The sequence below is a fragment of the Lampetra fluviatilis genome, chromosome 71, assembly GCF_964198595.1.
Source record: "Lampetra fluviatilis chromosome 71, kcLamFluv1.1, whole genome shotgun sequence".
NCBI classification, from domain to species: Eukaryota; Metazoa; Chordata; class Hyperoartia; order Petromyzontiformes; family Petromyzontidae; genus Lampetra; species Lampetra fluviatilis.
The window spans coordinates 4,640,016-4,658,013 of record NC_136345.1 but is presented as its reverse complement, the minus strand read 5'-3'; the positions used below and the strand labels follow the sequence as shown (position 1 = coordinate 4,658,013).

Below are 17,998 nucleotides of genomic sequence, written 5' to 3'. Positions count from 1 at the left end.
CATCAGCATCATCATCATCATCAGCACCATCAGCATCAGCATCATCATCATCATCAGCACCATCATCAGCATCATCATCATCAGCATCATCATCAGCATCATCAGCATCATCATCATCAGCATCATCATCAGCATCATCATCAGCATCAGCACAAGTTCTGTGTGGGGTTGAGGGGTTCCGCATCGGATGGAGCCGTGGCGAGGATCAGGGCTGCGTCTGGGACGCGAGGCCTCTGTCTGTCGAGCGTGTTTCAGACTCTGACGGCAGTAAACGGGGTTCGGCATCACTGCTGTGGCTACGTACGTACCCGCCTTGGACTTCTTTCGCACCATACTTAGCTCGCCGTGCTGGTCTGTGGGTGTCTGTGGGTCTCTGTGGGTGTCTGTGGGTCTCTGTGGGTGTCTGTGTGGGTGTCTGTGTGGGTGTCTGTGTGGGTGTCTCTGTGGGTGTCTCTGTGGGTGTCTGTGTCTGTGTGTGTCTCTGTGTGTGTCTCTGTGTGTGTCTCTGTGGGTATCTCTGTGGGTGTCTCTGTGGGTGTCTGTGGGTGTCTCTGTGGGTGTCTCTGTGGGTGTCTCTGTGCTTGTCTCTGTGGGTGTCTCTGTGTGTGTCTCTGTGGGTGTCTCTGTGGGTGTCTCTGTGGGTGTCTCTGTGGGTGTCTCTGTGTGTGTCTCTGTGTGTGTCTCTGATAAAACACACCAGTACTGGCAGATAATAGAAAAGTTTTGTTTATTGTTGGTATGCAACACGCAACACCAGCACCACCACGCCCGGCCGCCTTTGTCTCTCCCCTAGTGCAAGCGATGTTCACCACACCACCACCACCACTACACCACCACTACACCACCACTACCACTACCACCACCACTACCACCACCACCACACCACTACACCACCACCACTACACCACCACTACACCACCACCACTACACCACCACCACTACACCACCACCACTACACCACCACCACTACACCACTACACCACCACACCACTACACCACCACCACCACCACCACCACCACCACACCACCACTACACCAGGTAGCTCGATTGAGGCTGAGTCGACCTAGGGAAGGCCCAGGACCGGTTCAGAGAATCGTCACTGAGTGGTGGTGGCCGTGAGCGGGAATCGAACTCGTGTCGCCGGGTTCGTAGCGCAGCGCTAACCACAACACCCACCACTCTCTACACACACACACAACGCCCTAACCACTACACCCACCACTCCCAACACACACACACAACGCGCTAACCACTACACCCACCACTCTACACACACACACATTGGCACAACAACCGCCATTCTCCACTAAGTAGCGGTGTTCTCACCACGACGCTTGTGCCAGGCTGTGTGCACAGTGACGCACAGTGACACACACAGTGTGCTAACCACTACACCCACCACTCCCAACACACACACAGTGCCCTAACCACTACACCCACCACTCCCAACACAACGCGCTAACCACTACACCCACCACTCCCAACACACACACAGTGCCCTAACCACTACACCCACCACTCCCAACACACAACGCGCTAACCACTACACCCACCACTCCCAACACACACACAGTGCCCTAACCACTACACCCACCACTCCCAACACACAACGCGCTAACCACTACACCCACCACTCCCAACACACACACAGTGCCCTAACCACTACACCCACCACTCCCAACACACACACACAACGCGCTAACCACTACACCCACCACTCCCAACACACACACAGTGCCCTAACCACTACACCCACCACTCCCAACACACACACACAACGCGCTAACCACTACACCCACCACTCCCAACACACACACAGTGCCCTAACCACTACACCCACCACTCCCAACACACACACACAACGCGCTAACCACTACACCCACCACTCCCAACACAGTGCCCTAACCACTACACCCACCACTCCCTACACACATACACACACAGTGTGCTAACCACTACACCCACCACTCCCAACACACACACACAACGCGCTAACCACTACACCCACCACTCCCAACACACAGTGCCCTAACCACTACACCCACCACTCCCTACACACATACACACACAGTGTGCTAACCACTACACCCACCACTCCCAACACACACAACGCGCTAACCACTACACCCACCACTCCCAACACACACACAGTGCCCTAACCACTACACCCACCACTCCCAACACACACACACAACGCGCTAACCACTACACCCACCACTCCCAACACACAGTGCCCTAACCACTACACCCACCACTCCCTACACACATACACACACAGTGTGCTAACCACTACACCCACCACTCCCAACACACACAACGCCCTAACCACTACACCCACCACTCCCTACACACATACACACACAGTGTGCTAACCACTACACCCACCACTCCCAACACACACACACAACGCGCTAACCACTACACCCACCACTCCCAACACACAGTGCCCTAACCACTACACCCACCACTCCCAACACACACACAGTGCCCTAACCACTACACCCACCACTCCCAACACACAGTGCCCTAACCACTACACCCACCACTCCCAACACACACACAACGCCCTAACCACTACACCCACCACTCCCTACACACATACACACACAGTGTGCTAACCACTACACCCACCACTCCCAACACACACACACAACGCGCTAACCACTACACCCACCACTCCCAACACACAGTGCCCTAACCACTACACCCACCACTCCCAACACACACACAGTGCCCTAACCACTACACCCACCACTCCCAACACACACAACGCGCTAACCACTACACCCACCACTCCCAACACACACACACAACGCGCTAACCACTACACCCACCACTCCCAACACACAGTGCCCTAACCACTACACCCACCACTCCCTACACACATACACACACAGTGTGCTAACCACTACACCCACCACTCCCAACACACACACAGTGCCCTAACCACTACACCCACCACTCCCAACACACACACAACGCGCTAACCACTACACCCACCACTCCTACCCACTGTCTCTGTCTGCTGTGGTGGTGGCGGTGGTGACGGTGGTGGTGACGGCGGTGATCGTGTAACGGTAGTGGTGGTGGTGACGGTGGTGGTGACGGTGGTGGCGGTGGTGGCGACGTCGGTGGTGACGTCGGTGGTGACGGTGGCGACGGCGGTGGTGGTGACGGTGGTGACGGTGGTGGTGACGGTGGTGGTGACGGTGGTGGCGACGGCGGTGGTGGTGACGGTGGTGACGTCGGTGGTGACGTCGGTGGTGACGGTGGCGACGGCGGTGGTGGTGACGGTGGTGGTGGTGACGGTGGTGGCGACGGCGGTGGTGGTGACGGTGGTGGCGACGGCGGTGGTGGTGACGGTGGTGGTGGCGTCGGTGGTGGTGACGGTGGTGGTGACGGTGGTGGTGACGGTGGTGGCGGTAGTGGTGACGGTGGTGGTGACGGTAGTGGTGGTGGCGGTGGTGGCGTCGGTGGTGGTGGCGGTGGTGGTGACGGTGGTGGTGGCGGTAGTGGTGGTGGCGGTGAGGCCGTCAGCGGCGTCCACCGCCTCCGGCCTCACCTCTTGGCCATCTTGAGCTGCTTGTGCCTGGGGGGCGCCCATCGCAGACACATGGAGTCCACTGCAAAGACAAAGGTCACCCGCGTAGCTTCTCTCAAAGAACGCAGGGGCAAGTGCTGCGAGTTAGCCGCAGAGTCTACGAAGGCCGGAACCGTGGCGCACACACAGGCACCACCACGCCCACCACCACCACCACCACGCCCGCCACCACCACCACGCCTACCACCACCACCACGCCTACCACCACCACCACGCTCACCACCACCACCACCACGCCTACCACCACCACCACCACGCCCACCACCACCACGCCCACCACCACCACGCCCACCACCACCACGCCTACCACCACCACGCCCACCACCACCACCACCACGCCCACCACCACTACCATCACCACCACCACCACTACCACCACCACGCCCACCACCACCACGCCCACCACCACCCGCTGACCCCCCGCTGACCTGTGACGGGCGGGCGCTTGTACTGTGCGCTCTTGAGGTGCTCTTCCACCAGCTTGGGCGTGACGCAGATGACGTGCTGCCCCTTCCAGTACTTCACCATGCTCATGGCCTGCAGCGACGACACGATGTCTCCCTGCGAGATGCTCGTCATCTGGCTAAGGTGGGCAGCACAGGAAGTGAGGTAGAGGGGGGCGGGGCACAGGAAGTGAGGTAGAGAAGGGGGCGGGGCACAGGAAGTGAGGAGGGGGCGGGGCACAGGTAGAGAAGGGGGCGGGGCACAGGAAGTGAGGTTGAGGGGGGCGGGGCACAGGAAGTGAGGTAGAGGAGGGGGCGGGGCACAGGAAGTGAGAGAGAAGGGGGCGGGGCACAGGAAGTGAGGGGGGCGGGGCACAGGAAGTGAGGTTGAGGGGGGGCGGGGCACAGGAAGTGAGGTTGAGGGGGGGCGGGGCACAGGAAGTGAGGTAGAGGAGGGGGCGGGGCACAGGAAGTGAGGTTGAGGGGGGCGGGGCACAGGAAGTGAGAGAGAAGGGGGCGGGGCACAGGAAGTGAGGTAGAGGAGGGGGCGGGGCACAGGAAGTGAGGAGGGGGCGGGGCACAGGAAGTGAGAGAGAAGGGGGCGGGGCACAGGTAGAGAAGGGGGCGGGGCACAGGAAGTGAGGAGGGGGCGGGGCACAGGTAGAGAAGGGGGCGGGGCACAGGAAGTGAGGTTGAGGGGCACAGGAAGTGAGGTTGAGGGGGGCGGGGCACAGGAAGTTAGGTAGAGGAGGGGGCGGGGCACAGGAAGTGAGAGAGAAGGGGGCGGGGCACAGGTAGAGAAGGGGGCGGGGCACAGGAAGTGAGGTTGAGGGGGGCGGGGCACAGGAAGTGAGAGAGAAGGGGGCGGGGCACAGGAGGTGAGAGAGAAGGGGGCGGGGCACAGGTAGAGAAGGGGGCGGGGCACAGGAAGTGAGGAGGGGGCGGGGCACAGGAAGTGAGGTTGAGGGGGGCGGGGCACAGGAAGTGAGAGAGAAGGGGGCGGGGCACAGGAAGTGAGGTTGAGGGGGGCGGGGCACAGGAAGTGAGGTAGAGGAGGGGGCGGGGCACAGGTAGAGAAGGGGGCGGGGCACAGGAAGTGAGGTTGAGGGGGGCGGGGCACAGGAGGTGAGGGGGCGGGGCACAGGAAGTGAGAGAGAAGGGGGCGGGGCACAGGTAGAGAAGGGGGCGGGGCACAGGAAGTGAGGTTGAGGGGGGCGGGGCACAGGAAGTGAGAGAGAAGGGGGCGGGGCACAGGAGGTGAGAGAGAAGGGGGCGGGGCACAGGTAGAGAAGGGGGCGGGGCACAGGAAGTGAGGTTGAGGGGGGCGGGGCACAGGTAGAGAAGGGGGCGGGGCACAGGAAGTGAGGTTGAGGGGCACAGGAAGTGAGAGAGAAGGGGGCGGGGCACAGGAAGTGAGGTTGAGGGGCACAGGAAGTGAGAGAGAAGGGGGCGGGGCACAGGTAGAGAAGGGGGCGGGGCACAGGAAGTGAGGTTGAGGGGCACAGGAAGTGAGAGAGAAGGGGGCGGGGCACAGGTAGAGAAGGGGGCGGGGCACAGGAGGTGAGGGGGAGAGAAGGGGGCGGGGCACAGGAGGTGAGAGAGAAGGGGGCGGGGCACAGGTAGAGAAGGGGGCGGGGCACAGGAAGTGAGGTTGAGGGGCACAGGAAGTGAGAGAGAAGGGGGCGGGGCACAGGAAGTGAGGTTGAGGGGCACAGGAAGTGAGAGAGAAGGGGGCGGGGCACAGGAAGTGAGGTTGAGGGGGGCGGGGCACAGGAAGTGAGAGAGAAGGGGGCGGGGCACAGGTAGAGAAGGGGGCGGGGCACAGGAGGTGAGGGGGAGAGAAGGGGGCGGGGCACAGGAGGTGAGAGAGAAGGGGGCGGGGCACAGGAAGTGAGGGGGGGGCTACACAGGAAGTGAGGGGGGGGGGTCACCTGAGGTCGCGTATGGAGAGGGTGCCGCGGAAGTCTCGTAGGATCTCCAGCAGCACCCAGGACCAGTAGCTGCGGTAGCTCAACTTGCCCAGGTCGCTCAGCGGCTTCTCTGGGGAGCCCACCGTCTGCTCCAGCTTGGACAGCTCGTAGCCTGCACACGGGGGGGGGGGAGGGGGGGGGAAATGTGGGGGAGATGTGGGGGAGAGGGGGGGAGATGTGGGGGAGAGGGGGGGTGGAGAGGGGAGAGGGGGGGAGATGTGGGAGAGAAGGGGGGGGGAGGGGGGAGAGGGGGGAGATGTGGGGGAGAAGGGGGGGGAGGAGGGAGAGGGAGGGGAGGGGGGAGAGCGAGAGGGGGGGGGAGAGGGGGAGAGGGGGGAGGAAAGAGAGAGGGGGGAGGGGGGGGGAGAGGGGGGAGAGGAGAGGGGGGAGAGGAGAGGGGGGAGGGGAGAGGGGGGGGAGGGGGGAGGGGGGGGGAGGGGAGAGGGGGGGGAGGGGAGAGGGGGGAGGGGGGGGAAGGGGGGGGGAAGGGGGGGAGAGGAGGGGGGGGAGAGGAGGGGGGGAGAGGAGGGGGGAGGGAGAGGGGCGGGGGAGGGGGGAGAGGGGGAGAGTTGTGGGGGGGAGAGGGGGGGAGGGGGGGGGGAGATGTGGGGAGATGTGGAGCGGCTGCTGCTACTAACCACAGCACTTGCCCCTGCAGCCCTGCTAGAGGCTACCCGGGGGAGCTTTGCCTGTGTGTGTCTGTGTGTGTGTGTGTGTCTGCGTGTGTCGGGTCTGTGTGTGTCTGTGTGTGTGGAGAGAGTGGAGAGTTTCCCATACCTGGGCAGTGTGCTTATGACCGGCTCCAGTTTATCAGCAGAGGTCTCACTCCGAATCAGTCGAGCGGCAATATCTTTTCATCGGTTGCGTAACGCTTGTGTGGAAGCTACCTGGTCTGTCGCTCCGCACGAAGCTTCAGGTCTTCTCGGCCACGGTCATTCCCTCCCTTCTCTACGCTTGCGAAACGTGGACCCCCCTAGTGGAGCATCCTTCGCCGGTTGGGAAACATTTAGGCTGGCCTGCCTACGATCCATCCTGGGTTTAACCTGCAGGCCGGATTGTGTGAGGAGCTCACAAGTCCTTGAAAGATCTGGACAAAGTCCATCAGTGAGCTCCTCCGGCAGGCAAGGCTGCGTTGGCTGGGTCATGTAGCCCGCATGCCCAGCCACCGCATGCCTAAGCAGCTTTTGTTCGGCCGGATCGAGGGGGCTAAACGCGCACCGGCACGGGCTAGAGAAGAGATGGAGTGATGTGGTACAGGAGGACGTGGAGCTGAGTGGACTTGCCGATGACTGGTACCAGCGGTGTCAGTGGAGGAGGGCTCGTGAAGGACGCTACTGGGCAGTTGGAGGCAGTCGCCCTCCAACAACAACGGAGGGCGGAGGAGCGATGCTCACAACGAGCGGAGCGCCGGGGTGGCTAAAGCACAGCAAGTTGGCACATTAGGGGGCACAGGTGGTGCATCAGCAGTCATCTCGGTCATCTCAGTCAGTCGACCCGTGGCACCTGCTGGGTCTGCCCCGTGACCTCCTCCTGCCAGCGGGCGTTCGACACTTCACGTGGTAGCCTCAAGGTGCACATGGCCTGGCACAAGCGTCGTGGTGACGTCACCGCCACTTAGTGGCGAATGGCGGTTGTTGTTGTTGTTGTTGTGTGCGACTCACTGAAGGCGATGAGGAACTTGCCGTAGCCGCGCCGCTGGTGAGGAGGCAGCGTGAGGATGCAGGCCACATTGTTGCCGTCCGGGAGACTCCTTCTCCTGCAGCAGCAGCAGCAGCATCAGCATCACCAACACCACCACCTCCACCACCACCTCCACCACCACCTCCACCACCACCACCTCCACCACCACCTCCACCACCATCTCCACCTCCTCCACCACCTCCACCACCTCCACCACCTCCATCAACACCAACACCACCACCACCTCCACCACCACCTCCACCTCCACCAACACCACCCACCACCTCCACCAACACCTCCACCACCATCTCCTCGACCACCTCCACCACCTCCACCACCACCTCCACCAACACCTCCACCACCACCTCCACCAACACCTCCACCACCATCTCCTCCACCACCACCACCACCTCCACCTCCTCCACCACCTCCACCACCTCCACCACCACCTCCACCACCACCTCCACCACCACCTCCTCCACCACCACCAACACCTCCACCCACCACCTCCACCAACACCTCCACCACCATCTCCTCTTTCATCTTCACCACCACCACCATCTCCTCCACCACCACCACCACCACCACCACCTCCACCAACACCTCCACCCACCACCTCCTCTTTCATCACCACCACCACCACCACCTTCACCACCACCACCACCATCATCACCACCACCATCATCACCACCTCCATCATCACCACCTCCACCACCACCACCACCACCACGCACCTTAGAGAAGTATCCGACGAGGTGAGCCCCGAGGCGGTCGACCTCGGTGAGCACGTAGAAGATGAACGGCTCCACGTCAAAGTAGAGCGTCTTGTGGTCCAGGAAGAGCTTCGCCAGCAGACACAGGTTCTGGCAGTAGATCTGCGGGGCAACCATCGCCACCATCATCATCATCACCACATCATCACCACAACCATCACCAGCATCATCACCACCATCATCATCAACATCACTACCACCATCACTATCATCATCATCACAACCACCACCATCATCACCACCATCATCACTACCACCATCATCATCATAACCATCACCAGCATCACCATCATCAACATCACTACCACTATCATCAACATCACCACCATCACCACCACCACCACCACCCCCACCACCACCACCACCCCACCACCACCCCCACCACCCCCACCACCACCTCCACCACCATCATCACTACCACCATCATCATCACAACCATCGCCACCATCATCATCATCACCACATCATCACCACAACCATCACCAGCATCATCACCACCATCATCATCAACATCACTACCACCATCACTATCATCATCATCACAACCACCACCATCATCACCACCATCATCACTACCACCATCATCATCATAACCATCACCAGCATCACCATCATCAACATCACTACCACTATCATCAACATCATCACCACCACCACCACCACCCCCACCACCACCACCACCCCCACCACCACCCCCACCACCCCCACCACCTCCACCACCATCATCACTACCACCATCATCATCACAACCATCACCAGCATCACCATCATCAACATCACTACCACTATCATCATCAACATCACCACCACCACCCCCACCACCACCACCCCCACCACCTCCACCACCCCCACCACCTCCACCACCCCCATCATCAATACCACCATCACTACCACCATTACCATCACCACCACCACCCCCACCACCTCCACCACCCCCACCACCACCATCATCAATACCACCATCACTACCACCATTACCATCACCACAACCACCACCATCACCACCATCACCACCACCACCACCACCACCACCATCACCACCACCACCACCATCATCACCACCATCACCACCATCACCATCACCACAACCACCACCATCACCACCACCACCACCATCATCACCACCACCACCACCATCATCACCACCACCACCACCATCACCACCACCACTCACCTTGTGGTCCCTGCCGTCCACCTCGTACACGGAGATGTTCAACTTGCGGTAGATTTCCTTCCCGGGAGGCTGCCTCCACTGGCACTGAGTCTGAGGGGGAGGGGGGGAGAGGGGGGGAGAGAGGGGGTGAGAGGGGGTGAGAGGGGGTGAGAGGGGGGGGAGAGGGGGTGAGAGGGGGTGAGAGGGGGGGGGAGGGGGGGGGAGGGGGGGGTGAGAGGGGGGGAGGGGGGGAGAGGGGGGGAGAGGGGGGTGAGAGGGGGTGAGAGGGGGGGAGAGGGGGGGAGAGGGGGGGGGAGGGGGGGGGAGGGGGGGTGAGAGGGGGGGGGAGGGGGGGGGAGGGGGGGGGAGGGGGGGTGAGAGGGGGGGGAGGGGGGGGGAGAGAGGCGGGGGGGGAGGGGGGAGAGAGGGGGGGAGAGTGGTGGGGTGAGTGGTGGGGTGAGTGGTGGGGTGAATGGTGGGGTGAGTGGTGGGTGAGTATTGGGTGAGTGGTGGGGTGAGTGGTGGCTGAGTAGTGGGATGAGTGGTGGGGTGAGTGGTGGGGTGAGTGGTGGGGTGAGTGGTGGGATGAGTGGTGGGGTGAGTGGTGGGGTGAGTGGTGGGGTGAGTGGTGGGGTGAGTGGTGGGGTGAGTGGTGGCTGAGTAGTGGGGTGAGTGGTGGGGGTGAGTGGTGGGGTGAGTGGTGGGTGAGTATTGGGTGAGAGGTGGGGTGAGTAGTGGGGTGAGAGGTGGGTGAGTAGTGGGGTGAGTGGTGGGGTGAGTGGTGGGGTGAGTGGTGGGTGAGTAGTGGGTGAGTATTGGCTGAGTCGTGGGGTGAGTGGTGGGCTTAGTGGTGGGTGAGTGGTGGGGTGAGTGGTGGGTGAGTATTGGGTGAGTGGTGGGGTGAGTGGTGGGGTGAGTGGTGGCTGAGTAGTGGGGTGAGTGGTGGGGTGAGTGGTGGGGTGAGTGGTGGGTGAGTATTGGGTGAGAGGTGGGGTGAGTAGTGGGGTGAGTAGTGGGGTGAGTGGTGGGGTGAGTGGTGGGGTGAGAGGTGGGGTGAGAGGTGGGGTGAGTGGTGGGGTGAGTGGTGGGGTGAGTGGTGGCTGAGTAGTGGGGTGAGTGGTGGGGTGAGTGGTGGCTGAGTAGTGGGGTGAGTAGTGGGGTGAGTGGTGGGGTGAGTAGTGGGGTGAGTGGTGGGGTGAGTGGTGGCTGAGTAGTGGGGTGAGTGGTGGGGTGAGTAGTGGGGTGAGAGGTGGGTGAGTAGTGGGGTGAGTAGTGGGGTGAGTGGTGGGGTGAGTGGTGGGTGAGTAGTGGGTGAGTATTGGCTGAGTCGTGGGGTGAGTGGTGGGCTTAGTGGTGGGTGAGTGGTGGGGTGAGTGGTGGGTGAGTATTGGGCGAGTGGTGGGGTGAGTGGTGGCTGAGTAGTGGGATGAGTGGTGGGGTGAGTGGTGGGGTGAGTAGTGGGGTGAGTGGTGGGATGAGTGGTGGGGTGAGTGGTGGGGTGAGTGGTGGGGTGAGTGGTGGGGTGAGTGGTGGCTGAGTGGTGGGGTGAGTGGTGGGGTGAGTGGTGGGGTGAGTGGTGGGGTGAGTGGTGGGGTGAGAGGTGGGGTGAGAGGTGGGGTGAGTGGTGGGGTGAGTGGTGGCTGAGTAGTGGGGTGAGTGGTGGGGTGAGTGGTGGGGTGAGTGGTGGGTGAGTATTGGGTGAGAGGTGGGGTGAGTAGTGGGGTGAGAGGTGGGTGAGTAGTGGGGTGAGTATTGGCTGAGTCGTGGGGTGAGTGGTGGGCTTAGTGGTGGGTGAGTGGTGGGGTGAGTGGTGGGTGAGTATTGGGTGAGTGGTGGGGTGAGTGGTGGGGGTGAGTGGTGGCTGAGTAGTGGGGTGAGTGGTGGGGTGAGTGGTGGGTGAGTATTGGGTGAGAGGTGGGGTGAGTAGTGGGGTGAGTAGTGGGGTGAGTGGTGGGGTGAGTGGTGGGGTGAGAGGTGGGGTGAGAGGTGGGGTGAGTAGTGGGGTGAGTAGTGGGGTGAGTGGTGGGGTGAGTAGTGGGGTGAGTGGTGGGGTGAGTGGTGGCTGAGTAGTGGGGTGAGTGGTGGGGTGAGTAGTGGGGTGAGAGGTGGGTGAGTAGTGGGGTGAGTAGTGGGGTGAGTGGTGGGGTGAGTGGTGGGTGAGTAGTGGGTGAGTATTGGCTGAGTCGTGGGGTGAGTGGTGGGCTTAGTGGTGGGTGAGTGGTGGGGTGAGTGGTGGGTGAGTATTGGGCGAGTGGTGGGGTGAGTGGTGGCTGAGTAGTGGGGTGAGTGGTGGGGTGAGTGGTGGGGTGAGTGGTGGGTGAGTATTGGGTGAGAGGTGGGGTGAGTAGTGGGGTGAGTAGTGGGGTGAGTAGTGGGGTGAGTGGTGGGGTGAGTGGTGGGGTGAGTAGTGGGGTGAGTGGTGGGGTGAGAGGTGGGGTGAGTAGTGGGGTGAGTAGTGGGGTGAGTAGCGGGGTGAGTGGCGGGGTGAGTGGTGGGGTGAGTAGTGGGGTGAGTGGTGGGGTGAGAGGTGGGGTGAGAGGTGGGGTGAGTAGTGGGGTGAGTAGCGGGGTGAGTAGCGGGGTGAGTGGCGGGGTGAGTGGTGGGGTGAGTAGTGGGGTGAGTGGTGGGGTGAGAGGTGGGGTGAGTAGTGGGGTGAGTAGTGGGGTGAGTGGTGGGGTGAGTAGCGGGTTGAGTGGTGGGGTGAGTGGTGGGGTGAGTAGCGGGGTGAGTGGTGGGGTGAGTAGTGGGGTGAGTAGTGGGGTGAGTGGTGGGGTGAGTAGCGGGGTGAGTGGTGGGGTGAGAGGTGGGGTGAGTAGTGGGGTGAGTAGTGGGGTGAGTAGCGGGGTGAGTGGTGGGGTGAGTGGTGGGGTGAGTAGCGGGGTGAGTGGTGGGGTGAGTGGTGGCTGAGTAGTGGGGTGAGTAGTGGGGTGAGTAGTGGGGTGAGTGGTGGGGTGAGTGGTGGGGTGAGAGGTGGGGTGAGAGGTGGGGTGAGTAGTGGGGTGAGTAGTGCGGTGAGTGGTGGGGTGAGTAGTGGGGTGAGTGGTGGGGTGAGTGGTGGCTGAGTAGTGGGGTGAGTGGTGGGGTGAGTAGTGGGGTGAGAGGTGGGTGAGTAGTGGGGTGAGTAGTGGGGTGAGTGGTGGGGTGAGTGGTGGGTGAGTAGTGGGTGAGTATTGGCTGAGTCGTGGGGTGAGTGGTGGGCTTAGTGGTGGGTGAGTGGTGGGGTGAGTGGTGGCTGAGTAGTGGGGTGAGTGGTGGGGTGAGTGGTGGCTGAGTAGTGGGGTGAGTGGTGGGGTGAGTGGTGGGGTGAGTGGTGGGTGAGTATTGGGTGAGAGGTGGGGTGAGTAGTGGGGTGAGTAGTGGGGTGAGTAGTGGGGTGAGTGGTGGGGTGAGTGGTGGGGTGAGTGGTGGGGTGAGTAGTGGGGTGAGTGGTGGGGTGAGAGGTGGGGTGAGTAGTGGGGTGAGTAGTGGGGTGAGTAGCGGGGTGAGTAGCGGGGTGAGTGGTGGGGTGAGTAGTGGGGTGAGTGGTGGGGTGAGAGGTGGGGTGAGAGGTGGGGTGAGTAGTGGGGTGAGTAGCGGGGTGAGTAGCGGGGTGAGTGGTGGGGTGAGTGGTGGGGTGAGTAGTGGGGTGAGTGGTGGGGTGAGAGGTGGGGTGAGTAGTGGGGTGAGTAGTGGGGTGAGTGGTGGGGTGAGTAGCGGGTTGAGTGGTGGGGTGAGTGGTGGGGTGAGTAGCGGGGTGAGTGGTGGGGTGAGTAGTGGGGTGAGTAGTGGGGTGAGTGGTGGGGTGAGTAGCGGGGTGAGTGGTGGGGTGAGAGGTGGGGTGAGTAGTGGGGTGAGTAGCGGGGTGAGTAGTGGGGTGAGTAGCGGGGTGAGTGGTGGGGTGAGTAGCGGGGTGAGTGGTGGGGTGAGTGGTGGCTGAGTAGTGGGGTGAGTAGTGGGGTGAGTAGTGGGGTGAGTGGTGGGGTGAGTGGTGGCTGAGTGGTGGGTGAGTAGTGGCTGAGTCGTGGGGTGAGTGGTGGGTGAGTGGTTAGTTGGGGGGGGGGGGAGTGGTGGGTGAGTGGTGGGGTGAGCGGTGCGGTGAGTAGTTCGGTGAATGATAGCTGAGCCCACCATCTCTTCCTCCCTTCTACTCCTCACCAGACAAAACCCCCCAGCCCCCTCCTCACCAGGTGACCACCTCACCCTCCTCACCAGGTGACCACCTCACCCTCCTCACCACCCACCGCTCACCAGGTGCATGCGGTAGCTGGTCTCCAGCTTCATGTACTTGAGGCAGAACTCGCACACCCACAGGCGCGGCTGCTTGCCGTACTCGTCGGGGAATGGCGAGAAGTACCAGGCGTCGATCTCGTAGCGCCCCACCTGGATCTTGTCCACGTACTTCACCTTGGTGATCTACGCGCGGATAGGGGGTGGGGGGGGTGAGGGGTGGGTGGGGAGCGACACGGATAGTGACACGCACGGACATCGTGAACCCCACCCACCCACACGGCCATCGTGAACCCCACCCAGTGACACGGCCATCGTGAACCCCACCCACCCACACGGCCATCGTGAACCCCACCCAGTGACACGGCCACCGTGAACCCCACCCAGTGACACGGATGTCGTGAACCCCACCCACCCACACGGCCATCGTGAACCCCACCCACCCACACGGCCATCGTGAACCCCACCCACCCACACGGCCATCGTGAACCCCACCCAGTGACACGGCCACCGTGAACCCCACCCAGTGACACGGATGTCGTGAACCCCACCCACCCACACGGCCGTCGTGAACCCCACCCACCCACACGGACATCGTGAACCCCACCCACCCACACGGACATCGTGAACCCCACCCACCCACACGGCCATCGTGAACCCCACCCAGTGACACGGCCATCGTGAACCCCACCCACCCACACGGCCATCGTGAACCCCACCCAGTGACACGGCCATCGTGAACCCCACCCACCCACACGGCCATCGTGAACCCCACCCACCCACACGGCCGTCGTGAACCCCACCCACCCACACGGACATCGTGAACCCCACCCACCCACACGGCCATCGTGAACCCCACCCACCCACACGGCCGTCGTGAACCCCACCCACCCACACGGACATCGTGAACCCCACCCACCCACACGGACATCGTGAACCCCACCCACCCACACGGCCGTCGTGAACCCCACCCACCCACACGGACATCGTGAACCCCACCCACCCACACGGCCGTCGTGAACCCCACCCACCCACACAGACATCGTGAACCCCACCCACCCACACGGCCACAGTGAACCCCACCCACCCACATGGCCATCGTGAACCCCACCCACCCACACGGCCGTCGTGAACCCCACCCACCCACATGGCCATCGTGAACCCCACCCACCCACACGGCCACAGTGAACCCCACCCACCCACATGGCCATCGTGTACCCCACCCACCCACACGGCCGTCGTGAACCCCACCCACCCACACGGCCATCGTGAACCCCACCCACCCACACGGCCGTCGTGAACCCCACCCAGTGACACGGCCATCGTGAACCCCACCCAGTGACACGGCCACCGTGAACCCCACCTAGTGACACGGCCGTCGTGAACCCCACCCAGTGACACGGCCATCGTGAACCCCACGCAGTGACACGGCCATCGTGAACCCCACCCAGTGACACGGCCATCGTGAACCCCACCCAGTGACACGGCCGTCATGAACCCCACCCAGTGACACGGCCGTCATGAACCCCACCCAGTGACACGGCCACCGTGAACCCCACCCAGTGACACGGCCACCGTGAACCCCACCCAGTGACACGGCCATCGTGAACCCCACCCAGTGACACGGCCATCGTGAACCCCACCCAGTGACACGGCCGTCGTGAACCCCACCCAGTGACACGGCCGTCGTGTACCCCACGCAGTGACACGGCCATCATGAACCCCACCCAGTGACACGGCCATCATGAACCCCACCCAGTGACACGGCCATCATGAACCCCACGCAGTGACACGGCCGTCGTGAACCCCACGCAGTGACACGGCCATCATGAACCCCACCCAGTGACACGGCCATCATGAACCCCACGCAGTGACACGGCCGTCGTGAACCCCACCCAGTGACACGGCCATCATGAACCCCACCCAGTGACACGGCCATCATGAACCCCACGCAGTGACACGGCCATCGTGAACCCCACGCAGTGACACGGCCGTCGTGAACCCCACCCACCCACACGGCCACCGTGAACCCCACCCAGTGACACGGCCGTCGTGAACCCCACCCACCCACACGGCCGTCGTGTACCCCACCCAGTGACACGGCCGTCGTGAACCCCACCCAGTGACACGGCCGTCGTGTACCCCACCCAGTGACACGGCCGTCGTGAACCCCACCCACCCACACGGCCATCATGAACCCCACCCAGTGACACGGCCACCGTGAACCCCACCCACCCACATGGCCATCGTGAACCCCACCCAGTGACACGGCCATCGTGAACCCCACCCACACGGCCATCGTGAACCCCACCCACCCACACGGCCATCGTGAACCCCACCCAGTGACACGGCCACCGTGAACCCCACCCACCCACATGGCCATCGTGAACCCCACCCAGTGACACGGCCATCGTGAACCCCACCCACCCACACGGACATCGTGAACCCCACCCACACGGCCATCGTGAACCCCACCCACCCACACGGCCATCGTGAACCCCACCCACCCACACGGCCATCGTGTACCCCACCCACCCACACGGCCATCGTGAACCCCACGCAGTGACACGGCCATCATGAACCCCACCCAGTGACACGGCCATCATGAACCCCACCCAGTGACACGGCCATCGTGAACCCCACCCAGTGACACGGCCATCGTGAACCCCACCCAGTGACACGGCCATCATGAACCCCACCCAGTGACACGGCCATCGTGAACCCCACGCAGTGACACGGCCATCATGAACCCCACGCAGTGACACGGCCATCATGAACCCCACCCAGTGACACGGCCATCATGAACCCCACGCAGTGACACGGCCATCATGAACCCCACGCAGTGACACGGCCATCATGAACCCCACCCAGTGACACGGCCATCGTGAACCCCACGCAGTGACACGGCCATCGTGAACCCCACCCAGTGACACGGCCATCGTGAACCCCACCCAGTGACACGGCCATCGTGAACCCCACCCAGTGACACGGCCATCGTGAACCCCACCCAGTGACACGGACATCGTGAACCCCACCCAGTGACACGGCCATCGTGAACCCCACCCAGTGACACGGCCATCGTGAACCCCACCCAGTGACACGGCCATCGTGAACCCCACCCAGTGACACGGCCACCGTGAACCCCACCCAGTGACACGGCCATCGTGAACCCCACGCAGTGACACGGCCATCGTGAACCCCACCCAGTGACACGGCCACCGTGAACCCCACCCAGTGACACGGCCATCGTGAACCCCACCCAGTGACACGGCCATCGTGAACCCCACCCAGTGACACGGCCACCGTGAACCCCACCCAGTGACACGGCCATCGTGAACCCCACGCAGTGACACGGCCATCGTGAACCCCACCCAGTGACACGGCCACCGTGAACCCCACGCAGTGACACGGCCATCGTGAACCCCACCCAGTGACACGGCCATCGTGAACCCCACCCAGTGACACGGCCACCGTGAACCCCACCCAGTGACACGGACATCGTGAACCCCACCCAGTGACACGGCCATCGTGAACCCCACCCAGTGACACGGACATCGTGAACCCCACCCAGTGACACGGACATCGTGAACCCCACCCACGTGGCCGTCGTGAACCCCACCCAGTGACACGGCCATCGTGAACCCCACCCAGTGACACGGCCATCGTGAACCCCACCCAGTGACACGGCCGTCGTGAACCCCACCCACCCACACGGACATCGTGAACCCCACCCAGTGACACGGACATCGTGAACCCCACCCAGTGACACGGCCATCGTGAACCCCACCCAGTGACACGGACATCGTGAACCCCACCCACGTGGCCGTCGTGAACCCCACCCAGTGACACGGCCATCGTGAACCCCACCCACACGGCCATCGTGAACCCCACCCACCCACGTGGCCGTCGTGAACCCCACCCAGTGACACAGACATCGTGAACCCCACCCACACGGCCATCGTGAACCCCACCCACCCACGTGGCCGTCGTGAACCCCACCCAGTGACACGGACATCGTGAACCCCACCCACACGGCCATCGTGAACCCCACGCAGTGACACGGACATCGTGAACCCCACCCACGTGGCCGTCGTGAACCCCACCCAGTGACACGGCCATCGTGAACCCCACCCAGTGACACGGCCATCGTGAAACCCACCCACCCACGTGG

General features: G+C 62.7%; 1 protein-coding gene across 3 annotated transcripts in view; it reads right to left on the bottom strand.

Moving 5' to 3' along the window:
* Positions 1–2,544: 2,544 nt before the first annotated feature.
* Positions 2,545–17,998, bottom strand: part of KAT8 (lysine acetyltransferase 8) — a 32,605-nt gene continuing 17,151 nt past the window's right edge. The window contains exons 5-11 of one of the 3 annotated variants that reach the window (XM_078883543.1): positions 13,849–14,013; positions 9,643–9,732; positions 8,430–8,570; positions 7,677–7,771; positions 5,977–6,127; positions 4,031–4,185; positions 2,545–3,624 (exon numbers count right to left, since the gene is read on the bottom strand). In XM_078883543.1, coding sequence (XP_078739669.1) covers positions 2,985–3,624; positions 4,031–4,185; positions 5,977–6,127; positions 7,677–7,771; positions 8,430–8,570; positions 9,643–9,732; positions 13,849–14,013 — 1,437 coding nt within the window. In that variant the 3' untranslated portion in view covers positions 2,545–2,984. Of the gene's footprint in view, positions 3,625–4,030; positions 4,186–5,976; positions 6,128–7,676; positions 7,772–8,427; positions 8,571–9,642; positions 9,733–13,848; positions 14,014–17,998 lie in introns of all 3 variants that reach the window. The other 2 variants (XM_078883544.1, XM_078883545.1) reach the window with 2 other exon arrangements.